The following is a 17311-nucleotide window of genomic DNA, read 5'->3' as shown; positions in this document are numbered from 1 at the left end:
GTTCTCAGTTTATGTGCATGTCTTTACACTTTAAATCAAAATATTTTGATCAATGTTTGTCAAACACACAGAATTGTAAAATTCTGTTTATTAATAAAACACTTACTTCAAATATGATTTGCAAGCGAGTAGGACTTATGTTCAGCCGCTGTGAGCAGACAACACACAGATTAATTTAAGTAACATTTAATGGACGCAGCTGAGTTACATATGGGTAGACTTCCTCCATAATCGTACCCTTTAAGCTAGAAGTTGGAACCTGAAACCAAACTCTGAATGCGTTATTATCCCTCTTAACTAAAGGTCCAGTTACTAGCTTTTTCAAGAGCTTTAATGAAATTTCACAGAGGGGTCGCAGTCCTCACTCAGTGTGTTCAATCTGGTCACACTGAGATGTGATTTACTGTTGTAATTTCTTTTTTACCAAGTCAAGATGAAACTTTCACGCTCAACATGTTTATTTCTCCCAGAATTTTATTTCTTGAGTCAGGGTGGAAAATGCACAAAGACCATAAAACTCTGCACCGACATCCAAGATAATAAAAATAATCCATGTATAGTGGTGTGGAGCATCTGCAATCTGCCGTCGATGTGCAGCACTGCAACTGCCACAGCATGACTCCGTCTGTGCGCGTCTGCGTCCGGTGGGACTTTGCGGACTCGGCCGCGTGGATGAACACAGACTGGACCAAACTGAGGCAGCTGAACTGTTGCACACTCATCATCAAACAGACAACCAGTGTAGTATTCATCGCTCTACAATAAATATGGAATCCAAACAATTACATGGCATAAATCAGAAAAAAACATATTAAAGTATATTCATCACACCAGAGGGGATGACACTGACACCAGAGGAAATGTGTTGATGTTTGGTTTGATTAAAAGATGCATCTGCAGACCTAAATCCAACCGTGAATCTCCTCCACAGCTGAGTCTGTCTTCTTACAGTATGTACAGTTGGACGTATGTGTGTGTGTGTGTCAGAGAGGTTATTCTGGTATGTGCTAACTGTACACTGTGTGTGTGTGTGTGTGTTTTGGGGGGCGGGATCTATCGATAGAGGTAATCAGCTTTTATGTTGGCAGCTATCTCAGCCTCCCACTTGTCTCCGTTGTTGAGGAGCTTCTCCTTGTTGTAAAGCAGCTCTTCATGGGTCTCAGTGGAAAACTCAAAGTTAGGACCCTGACAAGAGAAGGACAGAGAGAGGACGCAGAGAGAAGAGACACAGATCAGAGGTTAAACTGCACAAACTGATATTGTGAATATAAAATATACCTAATGGGGGAAAAAATCCTGTTTATCCCAAAGATGTTGTGCTCACATGAGGTTGTATTTCAGGCAATTTGAAAAAGTCACATTTTGCAAAAGTGCAATGGAAACACTTTTTTTGGCGTTTATAGGTCACATGACGCGATGGTTATGTGCTGGCTCCCTCATGATGCGGAGCGGATCATCTGTTTATCACTGGCTGTCTTTTGATTGTCTAATCTTGTTTTTTGTGTTGCATTTCTTATCATGAAGCACTTCGAGCTGCATTCCTTCAATAAAATATGCTCTATGAATAAAGTTTATTATTATTAATATTTTCCTCAAGTATTTTTCCAACAAACCATCTGCAGTTTTCCTATCTAATGTTGCAGCAGAAACCTTTTTCTTTAAATGATTGCTTGTTTATAGCGTGTTCACTCCAGAATAGGACACATCAAATATCTAACTTCTACTTTACTGAACATGTGGGCCATATTTAATAACACCTATATTACAATTTACACACCATAGCCTGTGCTTTACTTTTTAAAATGCTCACTTTTCATTCGAAACCCTACAGCGTGGTAACTCTTGTGAGCCATAATGGTGCAATTTGTGTGATTTTTTTATTTTTATTTTGCAACACACTGCAGTAAGTGATGTGCTAGGCAACCACTGGTAATGCATTCGGTTGTATAAAATCATGACCATGTTAAAACAAAGCCAGCTGAAAAATTGAGGTTGTTAAAAGTACTTAAGCAACAATCATGTGACATATTACATCAAAAACTGATTTCACTGTATGTCTTAACATACTGAGGACCTGCATGTTACGCATCATCGAGATCATACACACACCTCTACGATGGCGTCCACGGGACACGCTTCCTGACAGAAGCCGCAGTAGATGCATTTGGTCATGTCGATGTCGTAGCGAGTCGTCCTCCTGCTGCCGTCAGCACGAGTCTCTGCTTCGATGGTGATGGCCTGTAAACAAAAACAGTGTTTGAGACTCTAACTCACTATTTTCTCTGATCTGCTATCAAGATTGAAAAAAAAATGCATATTATGCATATTTATTCACAACTGACATAAAACATTTATTTAATGATACATTTCATGTGTTATTCACAGGAAATATTTAAGGTTTAAACATACAGAGCGTGTAAGTAGTTTTGTCAAGTTCATGTTAAAAGGCAAAAATGATGCTACATCTAGTGTGCTCTGTGTTCTGTGTGTGTGTGTGTGTGTGTGTGTGTGTGTGTGTGTGTGTGTGTGTGTGTGTGTGTGTGTGTGTGTGTACCTGTGCAGGGCAGATCGCTTCACACAGCTTGCAGGCGATGCAGCGCTCCTCTCCTGAAGGATACCTGGTGTGACATCATCACAAAGACTCTGTTGAGATTTGATCCAGAGTGCTGCTGCTGCACCAAGGAGCCTCTTTCTTCCATGTTATACAGTCTTCACTATTATCTGATACAATTACAACCTTCACTCAGTTTATTCCAGATGTTTGTTTTCAGGCAGCGAGCAGTCATCCTCACCTGCGGAGTGCGTGTTCTCCTCTGAAGCGAGGCGACAGCGGTCCCTTCTCAAACGGGTAATTGATGGTGGCGGGCTCTCTTAACAAGTAGCTCATTGTCATGCCCAGACCTGTTATCACAACACAACCACTGATGTTTAAATGAGAAAAAACATTCAAAACTGACAAAAACAGATCACATAGATAAAGAATATTTTTCATTAAAAACGGCGGCCAAACCACCTTCAGTGCTGGAAATCGATCTGGTACCATTCACTGTGTGCACGCTGCAAAAGCTTCCCCACAAGCGATTTTTAAATATGAACATGTGACTATAAAATACATTGTGATCAGGATTTCTACAGCTTAAGGCAAGTTAATTTTAAAACATTTTAATTTTTTTTAATGGCACTCAGAATTTAATTTAAAACCCATTTTACAACAACCAAAAGTGACGAAAAATAAACGTGAACATTATTTTTTTTATTCAAGTTAAAAATGTAGGTGATTTAAAATTTTATAATGGAACATGTGGAAGACAATACAATTATATGATAAAAAGTATCAATTCCATGAAAAACACTTGGTCATTTTTGATTTGACTGAATGTTGTAAATGCATGAGTGTTGCTGGTTCTTCTGTCCTAATATGTGTGACATTAAATTTTGTAAATTACTTTTAAAAAAACACATATTTCCAATTATTTTGAGATTTTACAATGTTACATCCAAAAGAGAGAAGACATTTCAATACAAATTAAGGCCTTTTTTTACAGAATTGAATGCCTTTTAAAGTGTTTTAAGGAGCCATGAAAAAACCTGATTGTGATAATCTTGAAATGATTCCAAAAGAAACTTAGTAAGGAAAGACAAAGACTATATAAAATATTTCAGCATCCACATGTTGAACTGTTTTAGTGGCACTGAGCACGAAAAACGGACATAAATGCATCCCTTTTCTCTACGCTGCTGCAGTTATTTTTTGTGACTACTAGTAAAAAGGAAAATGAAGGCAAGATTCACTAATTTCACAACTGTAACATGAACTATATTTATTTATTTTCTGTGTGCCTTTCAGCTGACCTCTGAAGAGCTCCGTCCACAGCAGCGTCTGCGCGGCTCGGTCTGTGATCGACTTCATGTCATCTTGGATCTCCTGGGCGTTCACGTACTCTGCACACACAAACACAACCAGATAATATGAGAGCTGCTGCTGATGATGGTGTGTGTCTTCATACTGGGATGGGATTATACAGATGACCATTTATGTGTGAAATGTCAACTTTCATGTGTGTATATCACACGAGACCACGTATCAAGTCATTCCTGTTTCCCACTCATACATCTTTTTTAACAACAGTCCGATAGAGTATTTTTTCATGCTTTGTTTTTAACATGTGGTCTCAGCAGCCTCTCTTATAATTGGGTCATATGCGTAACACTTTCTTCATGTGGTTACATGGAGTATAATTAGGTCTTTAGACATATTCACACAACAAGTAATAAACACAGTGGTGTCACCGCACACTCACAGAACGTGATCGGCTTTTATGACTTATTCTAAGGATACATCTGCCCTCTGAGACTTTCCTGGACAGGATGTTTCTGAAAGCATTGTGATAATGTTTGTTTATAGCCTGTTTTTCAGGTTTTATTTAAAGCATAGCTCACGTAGGCAAAGCTTTTCAGAATCTGACAGGTTTTATTATTTTGGGCATTTTTGCCGTTATTGATAGGACAGGACTAGGTAGGCGGGAAAGGTGGGAGGAGAGAGAGGAAGGACGACATGCAGCAAAGGGCCACAAGTTGGAATCAAACCGAGGCCACTGCGAAGGACTCGGCCTGTGTGGCACAAACTCCACCAGGTGAGCAAGAAGTCAGGCCAAAACATTTGTGTCACAGCAGCACAACTGTGTGATTACGACTGCTTTTCATTACACGTCAGGTTATTGCAGTGTCAGTATTCAGTCAGTATTTATGTCAGTATTCAGTCAGTATTTATGTCAGTATTCAGTCAGTATTTATGTCAAAGCCAGGATCCAGCAGGAGCAGTTTCTGAGTTTTGTTTGTGTCAAAGTGGTACTTACTGAATCCTTCCCTTTGTGCAGACACACTGAAGGACCTCACAAGATTCTGGCTGGCAGCAAAAGTGCCTGAAAGGAAAGACATATTTTAAAACATGCAATATAATTAGGATACATCCCACTGACAATAACACCAGAGGATACTACAAAGGTACCTGATGTGTTATTAGAAAGGTTCCCATACATTTTCATGGACAAAATTTGAAAACTTTTTAATGACTTTTTAAGACCCATAATTATAATAATAATAATAAAATGTATTTAATCAGAAACTAAATTTGCCATAATATTACATTGCATGATGGTTATCCGTGCAAGGTTACTGTAACAATTTTATCACACAAAACATAATTCCATGACTTTCTCAAAACTTTCAATGACTTCTACTAATTCCATGACTTTTCCAGGCCTGGAGAATATGACTGGGAAATTCCATGACTTATCAAGGTTTTCCATGACTGTGGGAACCTTGTTATTAAGACACTACTTCTTATATGTGGCCATCTGCTGAGCCAGAACTCTTCTTCTAATCTGGCACACCACACACATCTAAACCCATGTGATTCAAGATTTTGAAACTTTTGTTGTCATTTCTAAATTATATTTGTGTGTTACTAATGGATAACCTGCTATCATGCCAGTTGCACTCAAATTACTCGTATCTGTTCAAGGGCATCTGTTTCTGTTCCTGTGAATGAGAAATCTTACCTGGCCTTGACACGGAGTAAAGTAAACGCAATGTGGCAGCCATCACGTCTCAGAGCTGAAACCAGACACAATAACAATGAGAAATAGTTTAAAAATAGTGACTGCATCAAACATGATCAGAATCAGAAACACTTAATTGATCCCCGGGGGAAAATCAAATTCAAGGTTAAGGTCAACTTTATTGTCTGTTCTGCCATATATACAGGACAAAGACAGGATTGAAATGCCGTTTCTCCAACACCACCCACGTAACCATGCAAGTATGCAAATAATACAATAGAAAAGTATAAAAAGCAGACAGGTACTAAATAAAAGTAATACAACTATTAATACAATTACAGTTGAAGGAATGCACACATTAAAACAAACAAGCACAAACTTAAAGTATGAAGGAATTAGGGGTCGATCAATATTGTTTTTCCAGGACCGATACCTGTACTGATTATTAGTAGTTAATGAGACCAAAAACCAGTATCTGCAATCAATATGCATTTACGAAAAAAATGAAAATCTTTCAGTCGATATTTAGAATTTGAAATATAACAAACTCCAACACAAAACTTTGTTGAAAAACCTTTAGCAAATGTTTAATCAAAACTGAAACTTTCAGCATCATACACAGAAAGTTCCCCTGCAACATTTTTTTATTAAGTCAAGTGCAAAATTAATTAAAAATGAACAAATAAAAACATCTCCCTGAGGCAAAGTAAAACTTTTCCCCATGTTGACACTTTCTTTGCACTTTTTAATTAATCTTATCAGCTATCATCAAAATAAAAAACAGATAGAGAATCTGCAAAATGGCAAATATCACCCACACCAATAATCTGTCAACCCCTAATGAGAGGTGATTATTTCTGATATAATGATTAGAGAACTGTAGAAAGTAGAAATAAAAGTATAAAATAAGTATAAATACAGAATAAAAAGATGTAAATATGTGCTTTTTGGTGCACTTCCACACCAATATGTCATTTTTTAAAAATTAAACTATGTATAACATGCTTATTATGCTTACTATACATATGCTTGTAAAAATCGTGTATACATCTGAAGCAAAAACTGACTTAAAGTAAACAGCTCCCACCTATGTGCCATATTGTAAATAATGCAAGGTTTATTTTAGAAAATACTAAAAAGTCTCTGTGCGACGTTTAAGACTTTATTATGCGCCTTGCTGTGAACTTTCAACATTACTGTAATGTTAAATTTTGACTTTAAAGCCGCAAAACAACGATCACTGAATCACCTGCTCTGCAGTTGATGTGATGTCGCAGTTTCTCACCTGCTAACGTTAGCCGTGTATCACTCTTTGTTAAAAAGTCACATACTGAGGTACAGCACGGTGCCTTAAATGTAAAGTTTTCACGTTAAATGTGAATTATTGACCTAAACTAACCCTGATGTAGCGCTAACCCTTAACGTTGACTTCCTCCAGCAGCGTGACATTGTTTAGCTAGCGTTAGCCAACATTAGCTTGCAAAGCACACACAAAATACACTTGTAACCACTTGACTTCGCGGCACATCATAACTGGTTTTTGCACAAGAAAAAGTAGTTAAGTTTGCATTGAATGGTGAAAAGTAAAGGCTCGTCGCTGAGCTAATATAGCACTGATTAGCAGCCAGGTTACATTACATGCTGTCAAGGACTTTTGCACAAAGGTCGCGTGAGGTGAATTAAGAGTCATTTTGATCGTTTCAGCAAAAGATATAGATAATGATACATTGACTGTTTAAAGTGACGCAAACTGACTTTCTAATAAATTAGATTTTATTAGTTAAAATGGTTTTAAACTCACCGAAATGTCGCTATTTGGCCTTCTTAACCAGAACAGCGGACGATTTGCGGAACGGACCTTGCGTGCACAGGAAGTTACCCGACGTGATGGCGTCATAGACACCGGCACAGAATAAACTCCTTCATTTATTTTTATGAAAACAAGTTTGGACTGGAAAAGTGTCAAAGGAAAAAGTTCATGTTAACTGAAAAGGTTAAAAAAAAAAAAAAAGAAATGTTTAATACTTTGAGGGATAACATAAAAAAATGAGAGGCATAAATGTACTTGAGGAACATAACATTTTGACATTTGAATGGTTTCTGTAGCTGAAAGTATGCAGAATTAGTAGTCAATCAAAAAAAAAGATGAAGTATTACAATAGATAAAAAATGGATAAAAGTAGTGTGGCTGCTGAAAGCATACACAATAATAATAATAATAATAATAATAATAATAATAATAATAATAATAATAATAATAATAATAATAATAATAATAATAATAATAATAATAATGATGATGATAAAAAACATTATAATGTCAGAAAATGATTATAATAAAATCCCATTTCTAGTGTCAGCATTTTTAAAGCTTTTGAAAGATTATTATTAAGACATTTTAATAGCAATTAAGGCCTTCTTTAAGATTAATCAGTTCAATGCTTATTATGACTTTTTGAAGATCTCTGGGAGACCTGTATTTGCTTGTGATTTCTAATAGCAGCTTATATTTTTTTTTTTATAGTTATCAACACCTACAGGATAATGATAATTGTAGTAGAGGCTGAATTACAGGCACACACACAATGTGCGTCAGAGCCGTACAAGCAGAGTTAAATGGAGCATGTGAATTTTAATTGAAAATGATTTTGATGACACTGAGCTCTCTGCAAACACATAGAAACACTGCTGAAGGCTGCAGACCGACTGTTCACCGTAAAAGTAAGTGTAGCCTTTTTCCTATCAAATAAAAAAATACTTTTTTTAACGTGCAAAAGATAAACAATTAAGTTAAGAACAAGTTGGTATTAAACCGCAGTCAGTGATCCAGCTCCGAGTTCTTTACTTGATAATAAACTGCGCCATGCTCTGTACATTATGTTCCAGTGAGTGAGTGGTTTAATGCCACGGTGTTCACTGAACGTGCGTGGCGGGACGCAGAGAGGTGGCTGCTGGTGGCTGTGCTCGGACTGGAGATGGTTATGGGAGTTGTGGGAAACTGCTTTGTTTTGCTGGTCAAAGTCATGGTAAGGTGTTATGATTGTTTTTAAACTGGTATTTTTTTGGGGGGGGGGGTTATAATTTAAGAGGAGAATTCAGTTTTAAAAAACAAATTACAGTTCGAACAGCTAAAAAGTCTTTGTGCATTTCAGTGTACGGTTTGGACCTGAGGGGACTGTGTAGAATGGGTTGGGTGATGGGTTGAAACAAAACGCAAACATAAATAATTTTTTTTTAAAAACTAAACAAAAAAATATATTCTTTGGTAGGTATATGGCGGAGAAAAGGTTGTGTTGGGGTGTTTATATTTAGTTTGTAACACAGGAATATTTGAATTGTAAACAAACCTGTGGTCGTTATTTATTTATTTAATTTAGTGGTAAGTAAACTGGGTATTGTTGTTTGCACATGAGTTGTAAATAAATTTGGGAATTTGTTGAAATAATATATGAGTTAAAAGAAAAAAGTAAACACAGGGTAGGGATGTATAAGTTTTACTTCTGCCTATTCCTTTTCAGACACAGTACTTTTGTTTTGTTTGTTTGTTTGCTTATAAATATATTTTAAAGTCATTCATTCATTCATATAACATGTACTTGTGTCTGTAAGTACTGAAGACCATAATGCACCCTGGTTAAAATTACTCACTCATTTTTGTGTGATCTAAACATATGTTCAATTCTTTTCTTCTGTTTTTCATTTTCAGCACAGGAGTCACTTCAGCTGTCGTTACTGGCTTCCTTTCCTCTGTCTCACCTTGTCAGATTTAGGTACAATTTACACTTGAATAAATGTTTTTGCGTTACATGCTAAGGGCTCGGCCCTTCCCCCTTCTTCCTCTTTTTCCTACCATGAAATTGTCCAAACAATTAAACCGAATTTTTCCAGTCCAGTCCCATGCCAAACTTCCTCAGATTTGGCACTAACAGTTATAACGGCACTACAGCAACAGTCTAAAGTTTAAAACTTTAATCAAACTGTAGCCCCAAAATTAATCAGAAATTATGAAGCCCATCACTCTGTTTTTCTCAAAAATTGCAGAGCTAATTAAATCTGTCTCTTCCTACACACACAGACTGCCCTCCACAAACTACCCAGCCAAATGTTGTAATATCAAAAACTGAGCTCACAGTGCATCAAAATATATTCTGTGTAAAAAGCTACTGCAAATTATCCCTGGAAAAATCTCAATTGTTCATGAAAAAGACAAAATCTTAATGTCATTGCAGAAGTGGTGTGGTAAATTTCAGAATTGTATCTCAAAAACAGAATTTTTACAATATATGGAATTATGTCAATATATTGTTAAGTTGCTCGTTGCCCTCTCCTTGTGTTTTTGAAAGAAATCAAGCCAAAATGCTCTGGTTTCAAAGGGTTAAAACAGACATGGCATTGGCAGTTTTGAGTTTCAGGGGAGATGACTTGATGTGAGAAAGTAAAAAAAAAAAAACAAAGCAATACATTGTAAAATATATATTTATATATATAAATAAATGTATATTTTACAATTTACAATTACATGTTGTCCAGATGAAGTACAGAAACTCTCAAATTTTATCTTAACGGAATTTCTGAAACTAGTTTGAAATCTGCCTTTACTTCAGTGATTATCAAAGTCAGTGTGACACAAATCTTTGGTTTATCAGTTGGCAGGTAGCTTAACGAGATTGTGAGTCGCCTTTGGTGTCTAAGGTTGTTAATTCAAGCTCTTGTCTCAGTGACGATGAAGGCGATGCAGAATTAAGATGCTAATGCCCACTCTGACTAATCGCACTCCACAATGCCAAACAGAATTTTAAAGATTTCTTTAATTTGGGAAGTTTGCAAAAGTTATGACTGGTGTAGTTATGCTGACGGATCCTCCTGTATTTCTCATTTCTCATTTTTCTTTCTCCTCCTTCTCCGACTTTGTCTTCCTCTCCAAAATTCCTGGTTGTGATTTTCTTTCCTGGTGTATCCCACCATCTCTGAACTCACCTCATAATAATATTTGATTATAGTTTTGTATCACATAAATCACTGTGTTTATCATGTAATCTCAGTGCAGGGTGTCATCATTTCGGATAATGAACTTTGTGTTGTGCAGGCTGCTCCCTCCTCATCATCTCCGGCTCCCTGCTCGCCATGCTGACAGGAGGTCAGAGGTCACCGTGGTGTGAGGTCGTCAGCCTGCTTAAGTTTGCCTTCATCACCTCGTCTATAGGGAGCGTAGGTACGACTGAACACACCAACAGAAACCACGTCATCACGACAGAGATTCTCCGTATAGTGGAAACCCACAGTGATATTCTTACATGAAGGCTTATGTTCATTCTGACTTCACGGATAATCTAAGATTTATTGAACAAAATCTATGTTTAATTATTTGTTATATGACTTAATCGGTCAAAATAAGGACTATAAAAAAGACTGTTTGGATTACAGATACGTTTGTACAGTGCACTGGTGATTTTACCCAAAATACAGTTAAGCATTTGAATATTTGTAAAATACTGGCTGTGTTTCTTTGAGGTTGTTTTAAATTTTTATTAGATAAAATGTATTAATTGTCCTTTGAGATGTATAGAATTAGCAAACTGGCATTTCTGCTTTTCTTCACGTTCTGGTCGTAGCCAGATTAATTGATTTCCCAAATGAGATGCTAACTCACTTTAATATGCAATTTTATAAAGAATGAGACAGGCTGAGCAGAAAGTCTGTTCTTAAAGTGATAGTTTGACTTTCTTAAGTCCTTCTGCTGTATTTTGTAAGATGGACAATGAAACAGTGATTTCCATTCAGTCATTCTCTGTGTAGAATATGTGTAATTTGTGTTATTATTGAAGGTATTAGGTTATTTAAGACTTTGAATCCACAATAATATGTTGCATCTTGACAGCGGACTTATTGTTTCAGCGAAATGTGGCTTCACCCAAACACAGCTATAGTCCTGTATTCGTACCTTTATAGGAGGAAACAGTCCTGTAAGTCCTTTGATGCAGTCAGTTTGAGGGTTTCTTTTTTCCTTTACAGCTGTCCTCTGCGTGCAGCGGCTGATCGGAAAGGCCTCCACAAGAAGTCCTCTCTTTGTTGTCATGGTGACAGCCTGCTTGACTTCTTGGGTGACGGGGGTGGTGTTTGGGAGCGTCCCTGTCGTCTACAACTGGATCAGGTATGAAGTTAACTTAATGTTTTCAGTCAGTGCTTCATGCTGTTTTCATGTCATCATCTCTCTCCTCCAGGTACGACCCTGCAGAGATGCTGTGTGCCGTCTTCTGGGAGAACAGCTACTCCGACATGCTGGTCTACATCCTCTGTGCTTTCTCCGTCTGCATCTTCCTCCCCTTCCTCCTCATCCTCCTCTGCTCTCTGCTGAGTGCCATCGGCTGTCGCTCGAGCTGCAACAGGTAAAAGAAAAAGTCATCTCAAGTGATACAAAACAAGTTGGATTTTTAAGTTTTTTTTCAAGTCGTTTAAGAAAGAAAAATATCCTCTCTGACCAGCATGTACACAGAGCAGACTTACAGCTGAGTCCATTTGTCAGGATTAACCATTTAAGTAATTTCTCAAGCAAAAATGCCAAATGCTGGTTTCAGCTTTGCAAATGTGAGGTTTTGGTACTTCTCCTTATCATATATGATGACAAATGGTTTTTGGAAGTTGGTTGGATAAAACACGCTGTCTGAAAACATGACCCTTGGACTATTTTCTGGCACGCTGTAGACAAAGTTAACTGAAAGTTCTGTGCCAACCACGGGGCGCCCTGATGAAATGGCTGGTACTATTACTCAATATTACTGCCACTAAGAGACTGTGGCACACTCATTTTTGAAACTACTACTATTTTTACCAACCATATTGGCATATGTTGTTGGGAAGGGACCTAAAATAACATGCCAAAGGCTAAATTTGGGTGAGGGAACAAGTGGCATGGCCATTTTCAAAGGGATCCTATGATCTCACCTCAAGATATATCAATGAAAATGGGTTCTATGTGTTTCCACGAGTCTTCTTTGAACTTATGACGGCTTGTTCCCAGTAAATATTTTGTTCCTTACAATCAATGTGCTCCTTCAAAATAAAGCTTAATGTTTGTCTTTTGGAAAAAAAAGCCCATCCCAAGGGGTGCCACTGATGTTTAGTCCCTAAATTGGCTGTCATCAAAACTTTGAGCAGCCCTGGTGTAGGAGAACTATGGTAGCAGACATGAAAACATAAAAAGGCTGATATCCGGTCGCAGGAGAATAAAGTGGATGAAATGTGACAGGAAAAAAACAGGAAATCCGAGAATGCACCGCGCACATCTTCACAGAGACATGGTTAACCCCTAATATCCCAAGTCACACTATTGCACTAGATGGGCAGACCTTGTTCAGAGCCGACAGGACACAAGAATCTGATGCAAATTTTAAAAATCCTCTGCAGGAATTGTATGATGCCATCAGCAGCAACATACCTAAGCAAATGGATGGAGTTTTCATAGTTTCATAGCAGGCTGAGAAACGAGAAGTTAAATAAAGAATTCAGTAAATAATTAAACAAATCGCATGTTTCTTGCTCCTCTCTCCATCTTGTTTCCTTTTTGTCTCAGTGATGATGAAGATCTGTCTGCAGTCACTCCTCTGCTGGTGGCCTCCTACATCCTCTGCTACACTCCCTTTGTTGTGTCTGAGGTGAAATATGCATTCACTCACTAGGAACATACATGAAACAACACATGAGCTACGTTGCATCTGCACACAGATGTAAAATCCACATTCATGTCCACTCACGGATTGTCTCTGTTTCCTTTTTTTTTACCTCTCCGTCAGTTGCTCCTGTTGGGCAGGATGGACCTGTCACCAGCGCCTGATTGGTTGAGGACACTGTCATCAGTGATGTCATATCTGGACTGTGGTCTGAACGCTCTTATTTATTGCTCCCATCAGGACTTCCGGGAGGCCGGATTGGCCTTGCTGTGGACCAATAGGAAAACATCATCAGAGCCTGTCCTCACGTCTGTCACTAAACATGACGTGTAAATGTGTGAGGGGCTCCACATTTGTGTTTATGTCATTTTTGTACGTTACTGCAATCCATGAATATGTTACATTTGCACGTTTCATACATCAATGTTTCTATGGTGATGTAGTATATGAGCTGACTTTGGTACCAGGAGGGCATGGCAGATGCCTTTGCAATTAGGCGAGACGTTCAAGAGCAACATACAACAGAACCAGTTTTGATTTAGTGTCATTGCTGCTTCCAGCTACTTTTTAGGAAATAAATGTGGTTGTTTTGTGGCGATGTTTGCAAAAACATACAATGCCAAGTATTTTTCTTTTTACTTTTTCTCGGGCAATTGGGTTGTTATTCCTGGATATATTGGCACGTCCCACAGACAGCTGCATTTATCTGAGGCAGTTATATAATAACTTTTGTGATATCTTTCTTACTATTTTGTTCAGTCAGTGTTTAATTCTGCTTCCAAATGTGAAGGTCAAATTGCAGTTTCAAAACATTCACCACACTGCCAGGAAAAAATGAAATCCTTCTCTGTTTTTCACCCTTGTAAAAACAGAACAACATTCATTCTGTCTCATGTAAAATGACCAAAAACCACAAATGCCAAATCATCAATTAATTACGCACGAATAATAATATAATAATAGATGTGATCATTTGTTTTCATGTGGTGGTTTATATTTTGTTTCTGAGATATCTGACAGTCGCATCTGTATCATGTAAGTTTATCATGTTTGAAATGTCTAGAAAAATTGAATTTTGAGGTTTTCACATCAGTTGGGTCTATAAACCTGAGAACACATTTCACCTGCTTTGTTACATGATATTCACAGAAACATGACAACATTTACATGGCATTTGCAACATTTACTTATTTAATGTCTCTTTTATGCATAAGGCACTTTTTCAAACAGACAAATTAAAACACAAACTCAGAGCAAATGCAACAGATGAAATGTTGGTCTACTAGATGCATGTACTTTGTTTTATCACCATGCTCTTTCTCCTTCAAAGCAACAACAGTCGTTTCAAAATGACATTACAAGATCGCATTTTTGAATACGAGAAAATAAGCCACTTAATTATAAAACATTTTAAATCACAGTTTATTATTTAATGTGTACAAATGCCTTAATGGCAAGGCACCAGAAGTGTCTCTGAGGGTACTATAGTACAATAAATGTAGACAGACTAAAAATACATTTGTTTTGGCCCTGTCCACCAAGACAGAATTAAATCCAACCCAGTGGAAGTTGGTGGTGTAATAGCCCACAACAGCCGTCACCAGAAGAACATGTCTGCGTTGTTCATTTCTGCAAACCACTTTTACATTGCATTTGCACAGTTACCGAAGGTATCATATCAGCGTTTCTAAAAGGACGTAGTATATGAGACGACTTTGTCATCAGTCGGTGGAGGGGATGGTGGAAGGTGTGTCACCTCAGCGAGACACTGGCAGAGCTGCAGACTGTGGAGACTGTGTTTTTTTTTTTAACTGAACTTGATTTTTTAGTGGCACATTGCAGCATTTCCCAGCTCCATTTGTGCCTCCACACTTGGGTATTTTATTACAAAACATAGATGTTTTCAGCAGCACAATTAAGCGTTTCTTAGCTCTGTTTGTGCCACAAAACTTTGGGGTTTTCCCCCCATAAAATAACACAACAAAGTGCTTTTTGTGCCTGTACATACCCACACCTAGGAGTGTGCCATACCGGTATAATTTTTAATATGATATGAAAAATTTATATTGTGATAATTGCAATGTTTTGACGTGTTAACGTCATACCACGGCAACAAAAGGCGTGGCTGAAAGTGGAAGTGCTACTGGCTTCATGGTGGAGTTCAGAGTAACCTCAGTAAGGTGGAATCAGTGTTGTCTTCAGGCTTAGGCTTCCCAAATATTTAATGCATAGCCTCAGACTTTTCAGTCTCTTTTGATGACTAATTGCTCTATGTAAACTGCTCTGATAGTAGCATTTTTTTGACAACTGTTTGCATGTGTATTTTGTGACTGATTTCACTTTGTTGTACTATTTACATTTTATACAGAATTTGTCACTCTCTCAGTTACTGTTGTTGTGTGAAGAGAAGAAGAATTGAGTGATACATTTTGTTTAGTGTTTACTGATTATTTTCAAGCAAACTGTTATGTTGACACATAATACTGTAACTTATTTTGTTTTAATGTTATTGCTCTTGGAATCAATAATATAATATTTTTTCACACAATTAAAAACATTGTAACTGCAAAATGCCCCAAAATATCAGGATATTATTTTAGGGCAGTATTAGCCACCTCTAACCACAACTTCACCACACTTAAGAAATGTAATTTTTTAATGTATGCACTTCACAATAATGTAGTGTGTCAGTGGTTTGCAGAAACGTGCAATGCCAACAGTTCTTCTGGCGTTATGGTTTCTAATAAACTGTTCAAAGAAGTCCCACGCTGGATTGTGAAAAAGCATTGTGAATTTTGAAATTATAGTCAAGCTCTCGACTTTTCCTCCTCTAAAAGTTCATCAGGGCTCCTCATGTCTGGTTGTCTCTCAGTCCTGCTGTGCTGCTGTCTTCTCCCGCTGTGTCCTCTGTGTCCCCTGTGTCCTCTGTGTCAGTGCGGTCAAGAAACAGAAGCTGAAGTGATATTGCAGCACGTCGCACACTTTGGACCAAAAGTGTCCAGTGAGCCGCTGGAAGAACCAGTACCGCGCGAGCCAGTGATCCAGCAGCTTCAGCACCACGAACCCCGCACAGCACAGCACCGCCAGCAGCAGATCTCCCCGCGTGCGGCCGTCCCCGTGCGCCAGCTGCACGCGGAGTCCCTTGTACACCGCGAGAGCGACGTGACAGCCCAGCGCCACCTCGAAGCCCCGCTCGTGCACCAGCGCGAGCCCGTAGCTGAGGATAGAACCCAGTTCGAGCGCTGCCGCGTGCGTTGCGCGCCACTTCGCTGGCCCGAGCTCTATGAAGCTGATCCACACCGGAACCCACGCGAAGATCGGCAACGTGAGCCACTGGTCGAGCACGGCGGGAGCGCGACTCAGCAGCGCGAGGCGCGTCCACTGCACGGGACCATAAAACACAGCCATGAAGGCGAACACCTGTCTCATATACCTGCCCTCGTGGGTTTCTTTACCGTTTCCGTGCCAAAACAGCCAGTGCAGCCCCATGTAGATATAAGCCAGGTTAACCAGACAGTTACAGGGCATCGACAGGAAACAGGGAAGATATTCGATCACCTTCTCTGCGTAATGATCCGGAGACAAGTCCACCGAAACTTCGTCGAACAGACTAGTGTTCGCCCAGGCGACACACAGCACGAGAGACACCGAGACATGAATCAGAGCGGACTTCATTACTGCTTCTTAGACTACAATAAAGCTGTTTGTGGGATGGCTGTGACTCTGGGAAGGTTTTCTTCAAGTGATGAGGGACTGAGATCAAAAGTCGAAGCTGTTGTTGTTATTCCGGGTTCCAAAATCACATGGTTGAAAATGAAGGGTCTGGATTGGTTTGAGGCAGACTGTGCACAGCAAACGCATATTGAAGCCCTCCACAGGTCATTTGTAGAACTTCATTGGCTCGGTAGTACGATACATAGAAAAAAAAGTCTAAACAACGTTTTCTCAATATTTGAGATACATCTACCAACTCTTTCACTAAGCCATAAAGGTCACTTGGGTTCCTCTTGATGATGCAAAACCTGTTGGTTGTTTCTATTGTTTATGGTTATGCCACCCTGGCATTTGAGATCATACAAATTG

General features: G+C 38.5%; 3 protein-coding genes across 3 annotated transcripts; 1 reads left to right on the top strand and 2 right to left on the bottom strand.

The window, feature by feature from the left end:
- Window positions 1-456: 456 nt before the first annotated feature.
- ndufs8a (NADH:ubiquinone oxidoreductase core subunit S8a) lies at window positions 457-7436 on the bottom strand. The gene is made up of 8 exons (XM_042485330.1): window positions 7363-7436; window positions 5562-5616; window positions 4857-4922; window positions 3853-3942; window positions 2793-2901; window positions 2555-2618; window positions 2110-2238; window positions 457-1185 (listed from the first exon to the last, which is right to left on the bottom strand). Exons 2-8 carry the CDS (start codon window positions 5602-5604, stop codon window positions 1054-1056), a joined length of 633 nt encoding a protein of 210 aa, XP_042341264.1. The 5' UTR covers window positions 5605-5616; window positions 7363-7436; the 3' UTR covers window positions 457-1053.
- si:dkey-9i23.8 (red-sensitive opsin) lies at window positions 7367-13561 on the top strand. The gene is made up of 8 exons (XM_042484433.1): window positions 7367-7466; window positions 8448-8592; window positions 9273-9331; window positions 10648-10773; window positions 11574-11712; window positions 11783-11947; window positions 13132-13213; window positions 13352-13561. The coding sequence occupies exons 1-8, from the start codon at window positions 7367-7369 to the stop codon at window positions 13559-13561; spliced, it is 1026 nt and encodes a 341-aa protein (XP_042340367.1).
- An 829-nt stretch (window positions 13562-14390) lies between these two features.
- Window positions 14391-17032, bottom strand: tmem187 (transmembrane protein 187). The gene has a single exon (XM_042485127.1). It carries the CDS (start codon window positions 16901-16903, stop codon window positions 16097-16099), a length of 807 nt encoding a protein of 268 aa, XP_042341061.1. The 5' UTR covers window positions 16904-17032; the 3' UTR covers window positions 14391-16096.
- Window positions 17033-17311: the final 279 nt, after the last annotated feature.

This window comes from Plectropomus leopardus, chromosome 4 (genome assembly GCF_008729295.1).
Source record: "Plectropomus leopardus isolate mb chromosome 4, YSFRI_Pleo_2.0, whole genome shotgun sequence".
In the NCBI taxonomy this organism is placed as follows: domain Eukaryota; kingdom Metazoa; phylum Chordata; class Actinopteri; order Perciformes; family Serranidae; genus Plectropomus; species Plectropomus leopardus.
This window is presented reverse-complemented; position numbering and strand designations above follow the sequence as displayed.

Excerpts from the sequence above, each read along its gene's own strand:
- ndufs8a (XM_042485330.1), bottom strand. The coding sequence starts at position 5,604 with ATGGCTGCCACATTGCGTTTACTTTACTCCGTGTCAAGGCCAG. Across the intron at positions 4,923-5,561 it reads TTACTCCGTGTCAAGGCCAG|GCACTTTTGCTGCCAGCCAG; the intron begins GTAAGATTTCTC and ends CTTTCCTTTCAG. Across the intron at positions 2,902-3,852 it reads GTGGACGGAGCTCTTCAGAG|GTCTGGGCATGACAATGAGC; the intron begins GTCAGCTGAAAG and ends TTGTGATAACAG.
- si:dkey-9i23.8 (XM_042484433.1), top strand. The coding sequence starts at position 7,367 with ATGTCGCTATTTGGCCTTCTTAACCAGAACAGCGGACGATTTGCGGAA. Across the intron at positions 9,332-10,647 it reads TCTCACCTTGTCAGATTTAG|GCTGCTCCCTCCTCATCATC; the intron begins GTACAATTTACA and ends TGTGTTGTGCAG. Across the intron at positions 11,948-13,131 it reads TGTCGCTCGAGCTGCAACAG|TGATGATGAAGATCTGTCTG; the intron begins GTAAAAGAAAAA and ends TTTTTGTCTCAG.
- tmem187 (XM_042485127.1), bottom strand. The coding sequence starts at position 16,903 with ATGAAGTCCGCTCTGATTCATGTCTCGGTGTCTCTCGTGCTGTGTGTC.